This window comes from Tyto alba, unplaced genomic scaffold, assembly GCF_018691265.1.
Source record: "Tyto alba isolate M040663 unplaced genomic scaffold, T.alba_DEE_v4.0 Super-Scaffold_13, whole genome shotgun sequence".
In the NCBI taxonomy this organism is placed as follows: domain Eukaryota; kingdom Metazoa; phylum Chordata; class Aves; order Strigiformes; family Tytonidae; genus Tyto; species Tyto alba.
The window spans coordinates 1,016,120-1,030,038 of NW_024881275.1; the positions used below are offsets into that span (position 1 = coordinate 1,016,120).

Here is a 13,919-nt window from a genome sequence, read left to right on the forward strand (position 1 = left end):
CCTGCTTATGGTGAATGGAAGGATAAATGCACTGGTATTTGTGAAGTGCTCTTGGTGCAACGATGAGTGCTGTGTCTGGGGTTTGTATAGTAATCAAGTCACCGAGCTGTGTTTTAAGGTCTCCTCAATGTTTGGGGTTTTCCTGCTTAATGATTACTGCTGCCCAGATCGTGTGAAGATATAGTATATTAAAAGAAAACAGACACAAAGAAAACAATCTAACTTCAAAACTAATTAGAATTAATTCACCAAAGGAGGCTAAATTGCTGTTGTGTCTCCATATCCACGTATCAGAATGGCTCTGCCGCCCCACAGCATGGTTGTTTCAATATGTAACACATTTGGAGGTCAGTTTGTGATCTGAACTTCGTTAAGTGCAGCCTGGCTGGCAGCTTTGGTTGCTCAGTCCTTGCAGCCATGGGGAAGTGTGATGTGACGGGTGTACTTGCTGCAGTGTGGGATCCTGCGTGGCAGTGATGCTCTGTCTGTAGTAGTTTAATGGACTTCATCAGTGCAGGTAGTCTTTCCTTCCAAATGCTTTTTTCTTCTTCTTGTGAGGAGACTTCTGTAATTCATCAGCAGAAGTTGTGCTGATACAGGGCCATGCTCTGAATTGACAAGTAACTTTTTTTGGGCTCAGTGGGTGGCTGTAAGCCCTGAGGCAGGGAAGAGAAGCTGTTGAAAGGAGGAGCAGGGGAGTGGGGAAATCCTTAGGATGGCATTGCCAGAGAGCACCAGTATCTTATTCTAGCTTCCTCCTACATAATACACAGATCTTTGAAAATTACTGAAGCATATGAAAAATTTTGTTATACATCACAATCTCTAATGTGCTGATACGAAGGGCATCTTCTGCTCACTCTGAGTCAATGTGCCTGAAAACCCACTAGATAATTAGCTTTATGCACAAGGATGGTGCTTTATAAATATCTGAGTTATTTGCAGTGTGCAGCGTGTGTGCGGATCTCGAGTCTTACAAGCAGACTCAGTCCCTGCCCAAAGACTAAGCAAAATAGTGGACCTGGAGAAGAAAGTTGCTAGCTCTTGAGTTTCTGTCCCCCAGATTAGCAATTTAAGACCTGTCTGCCACTGCTCCTCTAGCTATTTTTTTTTTTTCTTTTTTACCCAGTCCTGTGTAGGGGAACTTAATCCTTATCTTAAATAACATCTTCAGATGCAAATAAAGAGTAATTACTTAACTGAAGTGTGCCTGGAGCTCTCTGTAGCTTGTTTTTTCAGCTAGGTTGATGCCAGATTATTCCTGCTCCTTAGTGAGGTGATGTGCACCTTGCTCCAGCTTTTTCAGGTGCTAACCGTTCTTTCAGGATCACTTCCTTGGATTAGCTAGGTAGGACTCTGGAGTTTATGCCCCAGGTGTGGGATCATAGGGTTTTCACTGTTTCTAGGCCTCAGAGATCATTTGTTCAGCGTGCATCAGCCAGAAAAGCTACCAAAGAGCCAGGCACTGCCTGAGAGGGTGTTAAGGGTAGTGGAGAGGGTCCTGTTCATGCTGTGTAAAGCTTTTGGGCACCCATGTTTTGAGCTCCCCCCACGCAATCCTGGCTTGTGAGGGAGGAGAGCTGTCCTCTGCTTACTCTCTCCAGCTGTAGCATCTGCCTTGCAAGGAGGGACTGCAGAGACGGGCTCTACACTGGGGAGTGAAGGATGTAGGGCTGCAGCTTGGGGAAATCAGTGGTGATGTGGTGGTAGAACTGATACCGCAGTGTCTTGCAATACTGGAGTGAGGCAGCAGCTGATAGAACCAGCAAATGTCTCTGTTCACCAGTTGGATGGTGGAGTTCTGCACCTTGCTGTCACAGGAGGCTGGGGCCAGGCAGCGTCAGGGAGTTTGCACAGGCACTAGGCTAATTTGTGGACAGAAAGTGTGTAAATGGATGCAGAACAGGGCTAATGAGGGATACACGCTCTTAACACTTCTAATGAGGGTGGTTGGTAGGGAAGTATGGGGGGAACGGGCATGGGAATGTGGTGGGAGTCCCGGTCTCCTGCAGAGAGCCACTTCTCTAAAACTTCATGCTCTCTGCTGTGAGAAAAGAAATGCAGGAAAACTGGGTGATCCCAGGGAAGGGGGATTTGGAGAAGCGCTTCCTGCATCTGTGCTGCAGCCCAAGGTCTTTGTGGTAGTTGTTCAGAGCAGTCAGCTTGTTGGACGTGGGGGGTGACAGAAGGTTTGTCTGGGGGGCCAGGGTCCCCTGCCCTGCTCCCTGCTGCAGCAGCCTGTTGCTCTAGACCACCTGCCAGCAGGTAGGCGAGACCTTTCTGCTTGATGCCCTGCTAAATTCAGATTGATTTTTTTTTTTTTTTTTTTTTTAATGACATTTCCTCTCACTGAAGCAGGGGGAGGTGGCTGGTTACACCTGCACAGTTTCTCCATCTCAAAAACCAGCCTGTGTCAAATTCTGTGAGCTGCTGTAAGAAGGTGATGGTAGCTGCGTGATCCTACCCAGTCACTGCATCACCTGTTTGGCTCAGTGTTTTGTGAATTGCCTTCAGATGTTATTTTCTGTGTGGAGCATTAAGCTTCCTTCTGGAAAACCTTGGATAAGGGTTGGGATTCATAACTCTGCGCCAGACTTTGCATATGTGACCTATGACACTTTTTAAATTAGTTTACTTTTACCTGTCTGCTTAACCAGCACATATATTAGTAATCTCAAACTTGGCTGACTTCTAAAACTTCCTAGCTTTAAGTCGTAAGGTTTGTGGAGCAGACAAATTTGCAGCAAACCATTTCAGGGCTTAAGGTTGTAAGGCTTAAGCCTCTGATTGTGGAAAAACAAGCTGTAGTCATTTTTAAAGACCTCACTGCCAATTCGTGTGGGAACTCCAGCTCTCCAGTGGTATTATTTCTGCAGTGTGGGCTGATGCTCACAGGCAGTGTGGAGCACCGGTGAGGCTCACCTGTGAGCAGCATCAACTCATTGCCCAGCTCAGCCTGGGGAGTGTTCTGCTGGATGAGTGGGATGGATTTTATTGCAAAAGGGTGAGACAAGTGCAAGGGAAGCAGGAGGAACCTGTGGCTGGAGGGAGGAGAGGACAGGGGTTGGATCTAACTTGCCTTTCCAGCAATGCCAAGTCCTGAATGCTCCTGAATGGTACCTAAATTTTAAGTCCATTAGCATTTGCTTATGTTGGAATAAAGCCTGTATTCATGAGGATTTCATCCTTGGGTGCAAGTTCTTTAGTATAAGTGTTTGCAGTGGGTTGGCAAACTCCCTGTAACACCCTGTGGACAAAGCCTGGCAAATTGAGCTTGTCAGCATAGCTGCCCTATGTTTTTTGTGTCCAGCAGTGTAATTTCAGGATTCAGTAAAGCTGAGCAAAGTCAGCATTGCTGCTAAAATGGGATAGTCTTATCAGTGGGCTCCTGCTGGTACTGGTGGGGTTGCTGTTTGAGCTGTGTCAAGGAGCAGATCTGACCAGAAGACAGCTTGTGACAGACAAAAGTAGTTTCCCAACTAGCAGGCTCCTTGATTATTTTTTTTTTTTCTTTTTTTCTTTTTCTCCCCTTAACATTTGCAAGTCTTCATGGACTGCAGTGTCAGCACAGAAGCAGTGCAGGACACTTCCACTCTTGCAGGTCAGGAACAGGCTGCACTTGGTGCTGTGAAATTATAGAGACAAGGTGCAGGTGGCTTTTATTATTTTTGGCCATATTGCGTATTTCTCTTGGCAGGTATGTAGCTGAAGAGGTGAGGATTGTTTGGGGGAGCTCAGAAGTTTTTTTGGAGCCAGTTTGACTGTACTGAATCTCTTTTCATCTTTAAGACATGTGCTAGCTGAGGTTAATTAGCTGAAGAGTGTAAGAGCAGGAGAGGCGTGCTGTTCCCTGCCTCCCTGAGGACAGGTGGGCTGTCTGCGCTGCTGGGAGTAGCACGAAAGGTGGTGTGGTGGGAGGCTTGGTTTCCAGCACTGCAAGTGCTGCTGGCAGTACTGGTGCTTGCATGGGGGTCTGGGCAAAGAGCAGGTCATCTGTGACAGTGGGGAGCAACGGGGGCCTGAGCGTTGTCCTAACGAGGAAAGCCATCATTATCAAGACCTTTTGAGTAAGCAGGTTGTGCGTGTTAGTCATGCAACTCCAGCTGATACTGAGAGCTCAGGTATATGTAAAAATGGTGTAACTGAATAGTCTCTTCAGAAACAAAGCCAAGCCTAATCTGTAAGCAACTGGGACAGCAGGGCAGGGTTTGGGAGGGGGGGAAGCACTGTTTTGCACTACCACATCCAGTGGTGCTTTGGTCAGAGGAGGGGTTGTTTTTCCTTTCCGTGCCAGCAAATACCGTTGTACAGCTTTCAACATTTTCTTGGACGCCCCGTGGCACCTGGGTGTCCTTGCTGAGCACGATAAAGCACCAGCGCCGGGTCTGCTCGGCGCAGGGCGATGGAAAGCCTGGGTGCTGTGAGAAGCCCTGGCCGCTGCTGCCTGGTGGGGTCTGCGCCATGGCACAGGCACAAGGAGCCCTGCAGTTCGCTGTGGGTACAGCAAAATAGCTTCTGCCGAAGCACGGGGGTTTGGCATTTCACTGACATTCTGTTTATTTTCTTTCTTTCGTAGAATCACGTTCGTTCTTGGCCTTTGATTCAGTTTCAAGGATCCCAAGCGGTGAGCATTTTGTATGCTTGTTATATTGGCAAATAGATGCAGAGCAGATTAACCATTTGCACATTAAAAAAAAAAAAAAAAAATCCCACAGACATCAAGATCTGCTTAATGCCAGGTATGTTTCATTGTATATTTACTTAAGAGTTGTAGCTGAAAGTAGAAGAGAACCATCTTTCAGGTATCCTTATCTTTTATCTTGCTTTTGTCACCTCTCAGCCTACATTTGAAGGCAATGGGAATAACTTGTAAGTCATCAGCTGAGCAGTGGAAATTTAGTATTTTAAAATGGACTTCAAGTGGTTGGTTTCAAGGTGTGAAGCAGAACTGCAGTTTTGAGGGGTGGGGTTTTGTATATCATAGACTACTGATGGTTCATGACTCTTTTCTGAAACTCTAATGAAATGGAACATTTCAAGCCTGTTGAAGGAAAATATGAGGAAATGTGGCCTCCTAAAGGCCACAGGTCCTGTTAAACAATCAGTCAGTGGTGTAAATTGGAGAAGTAAAGTTGAAGGTAAATTTAAATACAGGCTATGATGTCTAAATAGAATGATTTAAGATTTTGGGTTTAATAGTTAAACTTTAAGGAATGCCTAAAGACTCATTTTAAAAGACTGAGGTATGGATTGTGCCTTTTATGCTGTTAGCCTTGATTCAGATCCATTAACTGATCCAGTTTTCCATGCATCTGTGTGGTGCTTGTGTAGAGATAGCTGGGAAGGGATGGAGGAAGGATGGGTTATGCTGGTGTCAGGAGGTACTCCTGCCCACAGGTGTGAAGCTACAGTCCTGGTCCAGTGTCAGCTTGGCTGAAGGGGGAATCATATCTATGACAAAGCCACTTGTGCAGTAAAGTCTCTTAACACAGCACTTGTAAGAAAATCCTTTCTCATTATATCTTATTCGCAATTTAAACTATACTGGCAAATATTTAAACTTTACTGGCAAAAGAATTTCCTTGCTAGAATGAATAACCATCTTAGTTAATAGAGTCAGCCAAAATCACTCCATGAGGAGAGGATGGCTGAGAGCAGAGACCAATGTGAATTTGTGCTGCCATCAAGAGGGAAGTCGTATTTGCTAATTTGGCTGGGACATAACCCAGTAAAACAGACTGGCCAGCCCTGCTGACCAGCTTCCTGACCCACTGGCCATGGCAGCAGGCGCATGAGCGCTGCGGGATGGAGCAGGAGCCAAGTTCAAAATAAGCTCTTGGAGTGTAAATAATTAACCTAACTGTTAGCGTGAAGTTCTGCAAGTAGTACGCTGTGAAAGAAGAATCACCAGCACGCTTTGTCTACCCCGTACCCTCTCTTCCTCTGCAAAAGTTGATGTGCTGCTTTTTCCCATGTTCTCTAGTAGCACCCTTAAAGCAGTATTGTGTGAGATTTGAGATGTTACTAGCCTGGGGGATACTCTTTCTCAGATGTAAATATTCTGGTGGTTTTATCAAAAGTGGTCAAAATCTTGGGATCACAAGACTGCTGAAGAACCAAATGCTAACTTACAATGGTGTCACCCTTCTTTCTAATGAAAAAAGTTAATCCAGATATGTGCTTTTTCATTATGAAACTCTGCTCCCATGCTCTATGAGATGGAAACATCTGCAGGGATCTTTGTTGCTTGCTGCAGAAGCAGTAATCTCTTACGGTGTTTCTCAAATTGGTCCATAATGAAGGAAAAGCAAACTAAGGAATTTATTGCATGTGATTCCTAGATCCTCAGTCTCTGCAACAGGGAGAAAAATTTAAGGTCATTAAGGCAGATGGTAGGTTAAAATAGAACTTTTGCTACTGTACATACAGTGGGAGGGAAATGGTTAGCTTATTATTTCTGTATATTGTGCAGCCATGTTCTGAGTATTTCCAGACTACACAAATTGCATGGCAGAGGACTGACCTGGCTTTTTGAAAGGTCTTCCTTCTTCTGGACTGGTTTCCAGTCGGAGGTCTCTGGAGTGAAGAGTACTCAAGATGCGTTTGTCAGCGCCAAGGCATTGCAGGTTACCTACAAGAGCAAGATGTTTCCTTAAATGCTGAGAAAACAAATAATGATTTTATTTGTCTCTTGAAAGTACTTCCTCTGTAATCCAGGCAACTATCTAACTGCCAGCTGAGGATAAAATATTAGCATGAAAAAAAAGGTAATTAAGAAAAAAATCCATCTCTAGTTACACACATTCTAGTTCCAGTCCTCTATGGATGATGGGGAGGGCTGGACTGGAGAAGTAAAAGGAACTTTCTGGCTTGAGGTGGTTTACAGTTTTGTTAGATGTGGGAATTGAGAAAAGGAGCCTTACACTAAAAGAGGAGGTTTTTCATCTATATGTTTAACAAGAAGCTAAGATTGGTGTCAAAGGGGTTCTGCAGTTGCTTTGCCAAAAAAAAAAAAAAGCAAGCTTTTTTTTTTTTTTTCTGTTGTACGGTAGAGTTGCTCTGAAGGGATCTGAAAAATGTTGGGAGTATATAGGTGGTCTCAGAAGGCACACTGGCAAATCCAGTGATGCAGTAAGATGGTTTGCATTCAGTATGATCATAAATCATCTGTGCTTGATGCATAATTGGCCTCTACATGTTTCTCGGTACAAGAACCACTGAAACTGTGCTGGAACAGTTTGCACAAAACACATCTAAGAACTCTGTGATTTGTGAATTAATAAAATATCTGTGAGTGTTAAAACAAACTTTTGCACCAGAGCGCAAGTTGGCCTCTGAGAGCGAGAACTTTTCATCCTGGAACACCTAACTCCCAGACAGTCTGGACGATGAGTTCTGCTGGTGGCTGGGATAGCTGGCGGACCCCCGGGGACTGCAAGGAATGGATCACTGCAGTGATACAGATTAATTTTCAAGAAATACCTTGTAATTAAACGTTTTGGAGTACACCTAGGTAGCCTGGAGAATGTAGCGGCTATGCTGTGCTAGATACAATTACCCTGACCAGTGTGAATATTGGCTATTGCCTTGTAATGCGGTAGCAATATGTTTAAACGGGGGGGGAAGTGTTTATAATCGGGTGTACTTCTGTAGCGACAGTGTTTCAAGCAACCGCACTTTCCCTGGTATGGCTTCCCTCCCGTATTTTTAATTTTCTCATCTGTGTCCTTCGAATGCATTTCTTATTAGAGAGACAAACGGCGAAGCGTGGACCGTGCCCGCAGCCGGCGACATCGTCCCACTGCTGCCATCTTGCCCTCCCGCAGCGAGCACAAAACCTCTTTCCTGGCCGGGGGAATTTAGCAGAACCCTGAATCCTCTGGCCTCAGTTTAGGGGTGGTTGTTGCCTGCCTGGCTTCTCTGTCCCCCTGCAAACCTCTGGTCCCCACGCCGGAGGATGGTGCAGCAGTGGGGGTGTCGGGGACAGCGGTCGCGGCCCACCCCCCCCTCAAGCGAGGAGTTTTTCTGCAGCAGGTTGGTGACAAATTCCTGCTGGGTGGCAATGAAACCAGCGTGGTGCCCAGCACTCGGGTTCACGTGAGTGGATTGGTGCATGGAGGTGAACCGCATGGATTCGTGGGAGCAAGTACTAAGTTCTTAAAAGAAAAAAAAAAAGGAGATGGTGAGAAGACTGAACCTCAAAGGAAGTCTTCTCTCATGGCTATCTATTTGTCTACAGGTCAGCATAACCAGTAAAATGTATACATTTGAAATGGTTTTTATGTAGTAAAATATTTATTTTTTTTTTGCAAGGCAGCCACATGTAATCACATTATTTCTGTAGAAATGCATCTTAATTTCCTTTTTGAAAGGGACATTAGCCACTTATGTTCTGCAGATTAGATCTAATGAAGGAAGAAGAGGAGGTTTAGTACTTGAAGGAAAAAGCATTTTGCCAAAAGGCGACTAGTATTAAAATTAAATGAGTGCCGAGATTTTTCTCGTGTTTAAACGCAGTTTTTTGAAGTTTCAAGCTGTTGAGTGGGTTTCTGGAGCACACTTGTCTCCTTGAAGGTACAGGCTGGATGTCTGCATTAACACAGACAAAGGAGCAAAGTTTTAAGCTTGGGATCAGGCTTACCTGGGCAGAAGCCACTGTAGCAAAGATCCAGATGATACTATGGCAAAAAATGTCCCTCTTGGAATTTGTAAAAGGGGAAGTTACATGAAACATAGCAGAATGTGCCTACTGAGCAGAGCAGTGCTTTTCCCCAGTAGCAAGGGTTTGCCTCTTGGCAAATAAAGTGTTGCTCTAGAGAAACTGTGAGTAAACTTCAGTTCAGGAAATGGATTAATTGGAAATGTCTCTCAAAAGCCTAACTTGGAGGGCCCTGCAACTGTGAATTTTTAAATCCTTTTAAACCTGTTGTTGAGGCTTATGGCATGAGTTGGGTGCTGGTGTGGATACCTACCTGCACAGGGCAGGAAGCAGATTCCAGCTGAGGCTTGTGAGCTACCAAATCTTATCCTTAAAAGTAAGGCTTTGGGGGAAAACCACTGCTGAGATGGTAAAGCTGGACTGATTCTTAGAAGAGACAAAGGAGACAGAGGACTTGAATACATCTCTTGAGCGGAGGCACCTAAAAATACAGTGCTCGTGATGCTGTGCTGTGGAAGCACAAGAGGAGAGAGTGGGCAGATGTGTTCAGAATGGGAAGAGATTATGTGAGTCAGGCTTGGAGAGCAAAATACATCTGGCGTGAATTGAGGGTACTGTAACAGCGCATGGTATCAGTGGGAATGATGGAAAAGCAGAGAACAGAAGTGACAAAAAGCTATGAGCCAGAGAAATTGGACTGAGTCTGCACAGGAGCTCTAGGAGAAAGTTATGAAAACTGTTCTTACGTTAAAGAGCCAATGAGGGTGATCTGTGAGACCAAAAGACGGTAATGATAGATCCGGAAATCAATTACCAAGAGGAAGGGATTAAAGTCAAGGGTCTGAGTTGTTCTAGTGGTTATTCCCTATTACTAAATCCATTAGATAAGAAATTGCGAGCCAATTTGAGGATGTAGAATTTAAAATGACATTTTAAAATAGGCTGCAGAGCATTCAACGCTCGTTCTGAAGTGCTCCAGCCTGGCCGGCGGGGCCGGGTCGAGGCACAGCACGCTGTTCCATGTGCGTGTCAGACCAGTGTGCTGGAGCATGTGTAAGAGTCTGCAGCCATGGGTTGTGCTGGGAAAACTGCCCCTGCGAAGGGGCGAAAGGCAGAAACAGGGCACCCCTGTGTGCCACGGAGCATGCTTCTGTTGATACCCTCATCTGCCTGGCTTTCCCCAGGTCGCACAGGCACTTGATCAGAGCTTTGCCTGAGTTCATCTGAGTTTGTTTTAAGTCTTGAAAGTCTTGACTGTTTGGGGTTTTTTTGGTTGTTTGTTTTTTTTTTTTTTTTTTTGGTCAGTTAAAAGTGGAAGCTTATTTTCATTTGAGAGGATTTAGAAATGTTCTCTGCATTGTTTTGTTTCCAAACATCTTGCAGTAAAGGAAATTTACCATTTTATCCTGAAGTCTCAAATTTCAAAAGCATAAAAATTTTGACTTAGCCTCTATAGAATGTCTCTTCTTCCACTTTTATTTCAGTATCCTGTGCTAAGGCCTTTTATATATATATATATATATATATATATATATATATTCAAGAGGACACTGTACCAGCTCAGTCCTTCCTTCCTGGGATTTCCTTCAGCATATCCAAGCTTGCATCTTCATCACTGTGTATCTATAAGTAGGTTTGGTGTCCTTACTGTCCTGTACACTGCTATACTTATCAACACCTCTCTCTGCCCTTTGGTGCTAAATCTAACTGCAGCAAAGCAGTTGTTGGTTTGTGTTTTAGCTAGTGATGCTCTAGGAAAGTAGGACCATTCTGTGAATGCCATCACTGTACATTTGCTGCAGTGATGTTGTTCGTGAGGATGTTCTAGAAGAAAAATTTTCTTTTTTTTTTTTTTTTTAATATTCTGTGGTTTTCTGCAAGGCTAGCTTTCTACATCTGTGTGGGACTGGCACAGTCAAATGCCCTGGCCAGACCAGCAAAAGCAGCAGGAACTTGTTTGTGGAGTCAGGCTTCCTGCTGGCAGCCACCAGGTTGGCTTCACTGTGTTTTAAGAGCACACCTTGTCCTATTAAACTGTGTTGTTAAAGTCTCTCCTAATATGTGTGTCCTAAAGAGTCACATCAGTGCTGGAAATTCAGGCATTTGAAAGCTGGAGGTCCCTTACCCTATCATCTACTACATAACTCGGTTGAGAAATCTGCCAGTGAGGCAAGATTTTGGGGGTTGATTAAATTTGTCTTTGAATTGTATGCAAACATGGATGAAATGGTTTTCTTTATGGAAGTTTAGAACAGAGGCAGAAAGAGCAAATTCCCTGCAGCTGTCATCAATTAAGAATGATCTGTTCAGCCACTCTTGTCTTTTCAGCATGGATCTAGAAAATAGGCTTTCCACATTTCCATTAGCCTAGAGAGATGCATTTGACCTTAATGGTAAGAAGATTTCCTTCACAATTCTGTTAAAATAATGCAAATTCTTTAGTCTAAACAAGCGATTACTTGATTTACAAAACTGGGAAGCATGTCTTCTGCAGTGGCTTCTGACACTACCTTTCTCATATGTCACCTTTGACAAAGTCTGTTTATCAGTGTAAAGATGGGATTTTTATAAACATTTTTTCTTAATCGGGAAAGGAAGGCATCAATGGTACAGATGATAAAGCAGTTTGAGAAGCCAGCTGTGAAGCAAAGCATGGAGGAAATGTAGAAGAGAAGGGTTTGTAACAAACAGCTGGCTGCTACACAGCAGAAAATTTGGTCAAACCTGGTAGGGAAAACTGCTGAGTGTTCACCTGTCTGTGCCTTAAGTGCATCTTACCTTGGTGGGGTTTCTTGTTGTTTTTTTTTTTTGTTTGTTTGTTTTGTTTTTTTGTTTTGTTTTGGTGTTTTTTGTTTTGGTTTTTTTTTTTTGTTTTGTTTTGTTTTTTTCCTTTGGTGCCTGCATTCTCCTGATACTGTTTCCCGTCCGTGCAGGAGAAGCACATGTGGGTGGTACTGATAGCACTGCAGGGATGCTGAGACTCTTATGCATGAGTAGGCATTATTTACTGCTTTGTAAATCCCTGTCCATCACAATTTATCTGTGTTAAGTTATCTTACGAACCAGATCACTGATGTTCTTTGAGTGTTGATCTATTGTGGGCTTAGCTAGAAGGTAGCAGGTAAGACGGGTATTAAGACCCGAGCTGGGTGTTGGCTGAATCTGGGTCACTTGCCTGAAAGCTGCCGAGCGGCCGGGCGGCGGTGGAAGGGCAGTGGGGGCTGCGTGTGGTGGGTGGGGTGTACGGGGGAGCCGGGGCAGGGTTTAGCACAGCCGCCTGTGTGGATCCATCTTCTGGTGGTGGAAAGAGTATTTCACGTGACAGGCTTCTCACATAGATGGGGAAAGAAGTACGTGCAAGGATCAGTGTGTCTGGGCGTGTGAGGAGGAAAATGTGACAGTAGATATTCTGGGGAGGGTGTAGGCAGTGGACTTGCCAACTCAGGCCAGTTAACGTGTTTGAAGATGGGCAATGTGAAGGGAAGAATGCGTTAGGATGGTGCCTAAGCCAGGGGAAGACATTGTTGTGAGCTGTGTTCATCTACACCTCCTCTGCCTTGTCTGGACACCGGGGTGGCTCTCTGGATAAGGTATGCAAACAGACAGCTTCTCTACAGGGCTTTCTCCTCTCCTTTCACTGCCCCATTCAGTTTTCTGCTGGTGAGGATATGGTAGATGTGGTGAAGGATTGTATGAAGGACTTCGCTGTTTCTGGAAGAAGAGTGTAGATCGGCTATAAATAATGATGGGGGGTTGCTGCTCAGAAATTTCCCTCTTGGCTGTGAGAGAATATAGCAAATTCCTTTTCAATGCATTGCACACTGTGTACCAGCCAGGATGCTCTTTATCTGTGGAAGGTTGAATACAAATCAAAAACAGCTTTTCCAAAACAAATGTGCTGACAGTGGGCTTGCTGCGCTGCTTCCTGATGCAAACAAAAGTTTATTTTCTATTATGGATTAATGTCATTGCAATGAGTACTTTCTTAATAATGGCTCTTTGACCTTCTTCTGCAAGTATCACTCGAATAAGAAAACCAAACTTTATACCACTGTGCTTATCTCAAGCTGAGTATCTTAATTCTGATTAAGCTGAAAATCTTTGAACTGCCTATTGGAAGTTTTCAGAACTATATAATATAAATTTACAATGTAAAAATAGGACTGCTTATTTAAAAGAAGGGGCTTATTTGCAGAAGTTGCTGAGTCCATAAACTACTTAGTGTTATTTTGTCTTGCAAGATACAGAAAGAAATGGCAAATATGTCAACAGCAGTAAAACTTTGTCTTAAGGGTTTGAGGTGACAGTAGTTTTTGCAAACCTACTTGTTGTTAGCAAGTTTATGTGGTTCAAGTATTGTTTTCTCTAGGTTGCTGAAAATGTGTTAATATTTTAGGAATACTTACTAGGCTGCATATTGCCTAGCAAGAACCCCAGGCTTTAAAAGCGTGACTCTAAGATAAGTTTTTACTTGATTTATCAGGGGATGAGGTTGTCTTTGCAAAGAAGCAGGGAGCTGGTGGGTGGTGTTTGGAGGACAGTGCGTGGGGGCTGGGGTCTGCGGTGCCGAGCTGGCTGCTGAAGCACCGTGCTTCTCTGGGGCACTGGTGTGTGACGGGGTGGGGGGGGGGAAAGGTGGTGGAAACCTCTGTCGAGCCGGAAAGCCGAGTCTCACGCCATCGCCCTGCAGTTCAGCCTGCTGTCCCTTGGTGCTGTGGTCACGTTGGTGCACCCCAGCCCCCCCAAAAGCGTGATGCTGTGCGCCTGCGGCGGCTGGGCGTTCGACTGTAACCTGCAGATCGTTTTCCATACGGCTGCTTCCCCGTGTTGGGCTCTTACTCCAAATGAGGTACCTTGCACAGCCCCTTTGGAGGGTACTGTACACCTGGTTTTAGACCTCCGTTCCAGTTTTTGAAGACTGATATGAATTTTAACGCATGCATTTTTGTGCCTGCCAGCTTTGTGTTACCCACAGATTCAATAATTATTGTACATTCCGTTTCATAAATGTTTGGGCTTTCACTTTTGAACCATAAAATGGGAAATAGGCTTATCTGATTTAATTGCATTTTATATAACTTAAAATGTCATTTTTTTTTTTTTTTTTTCACTCAGAGCTTATCCCAAGTTTAATACACTGGGTTATCTGAATTATGACAGACTTCACTAAATTTGTTTGTTTGAGGGACAAAGCTTTTGGCTCTGTGGATATTCTGAATGGATCCCCAAAAAAGTTCACAAAAATGAAAAGGTTGTCTGC

General features: G+C 44.3%; 1 protein-coding gene across 1 annotated transcript in view; it reads left to right on the forward strand.

Annotated features, from left to right (window-relative positions):
* Window positions 1-4,461: 4,461 nt before the first annotated feature.
* ELL2 (elongation factor for RNA polymerase II 2) overlaps window positions 4,462-13,919 on the forward strand; it is a 31,516-nt gene continuing 22,058 nt past the window's right edge. Inside the window, exons 1-2 of the mRNA XM_042787983.1 lie at window positions 4,462-4,494; window positions 4,577-4,624. Of these exons, the coding sequence (XP_042643917.1) occupies window positions 4,462-4,494; window positions 4,577-4,624 (81 nt within the window). The remainder of the gene's footprint in view (window positions 4,495-4,576; window positions 4,625-13,919) is intronic.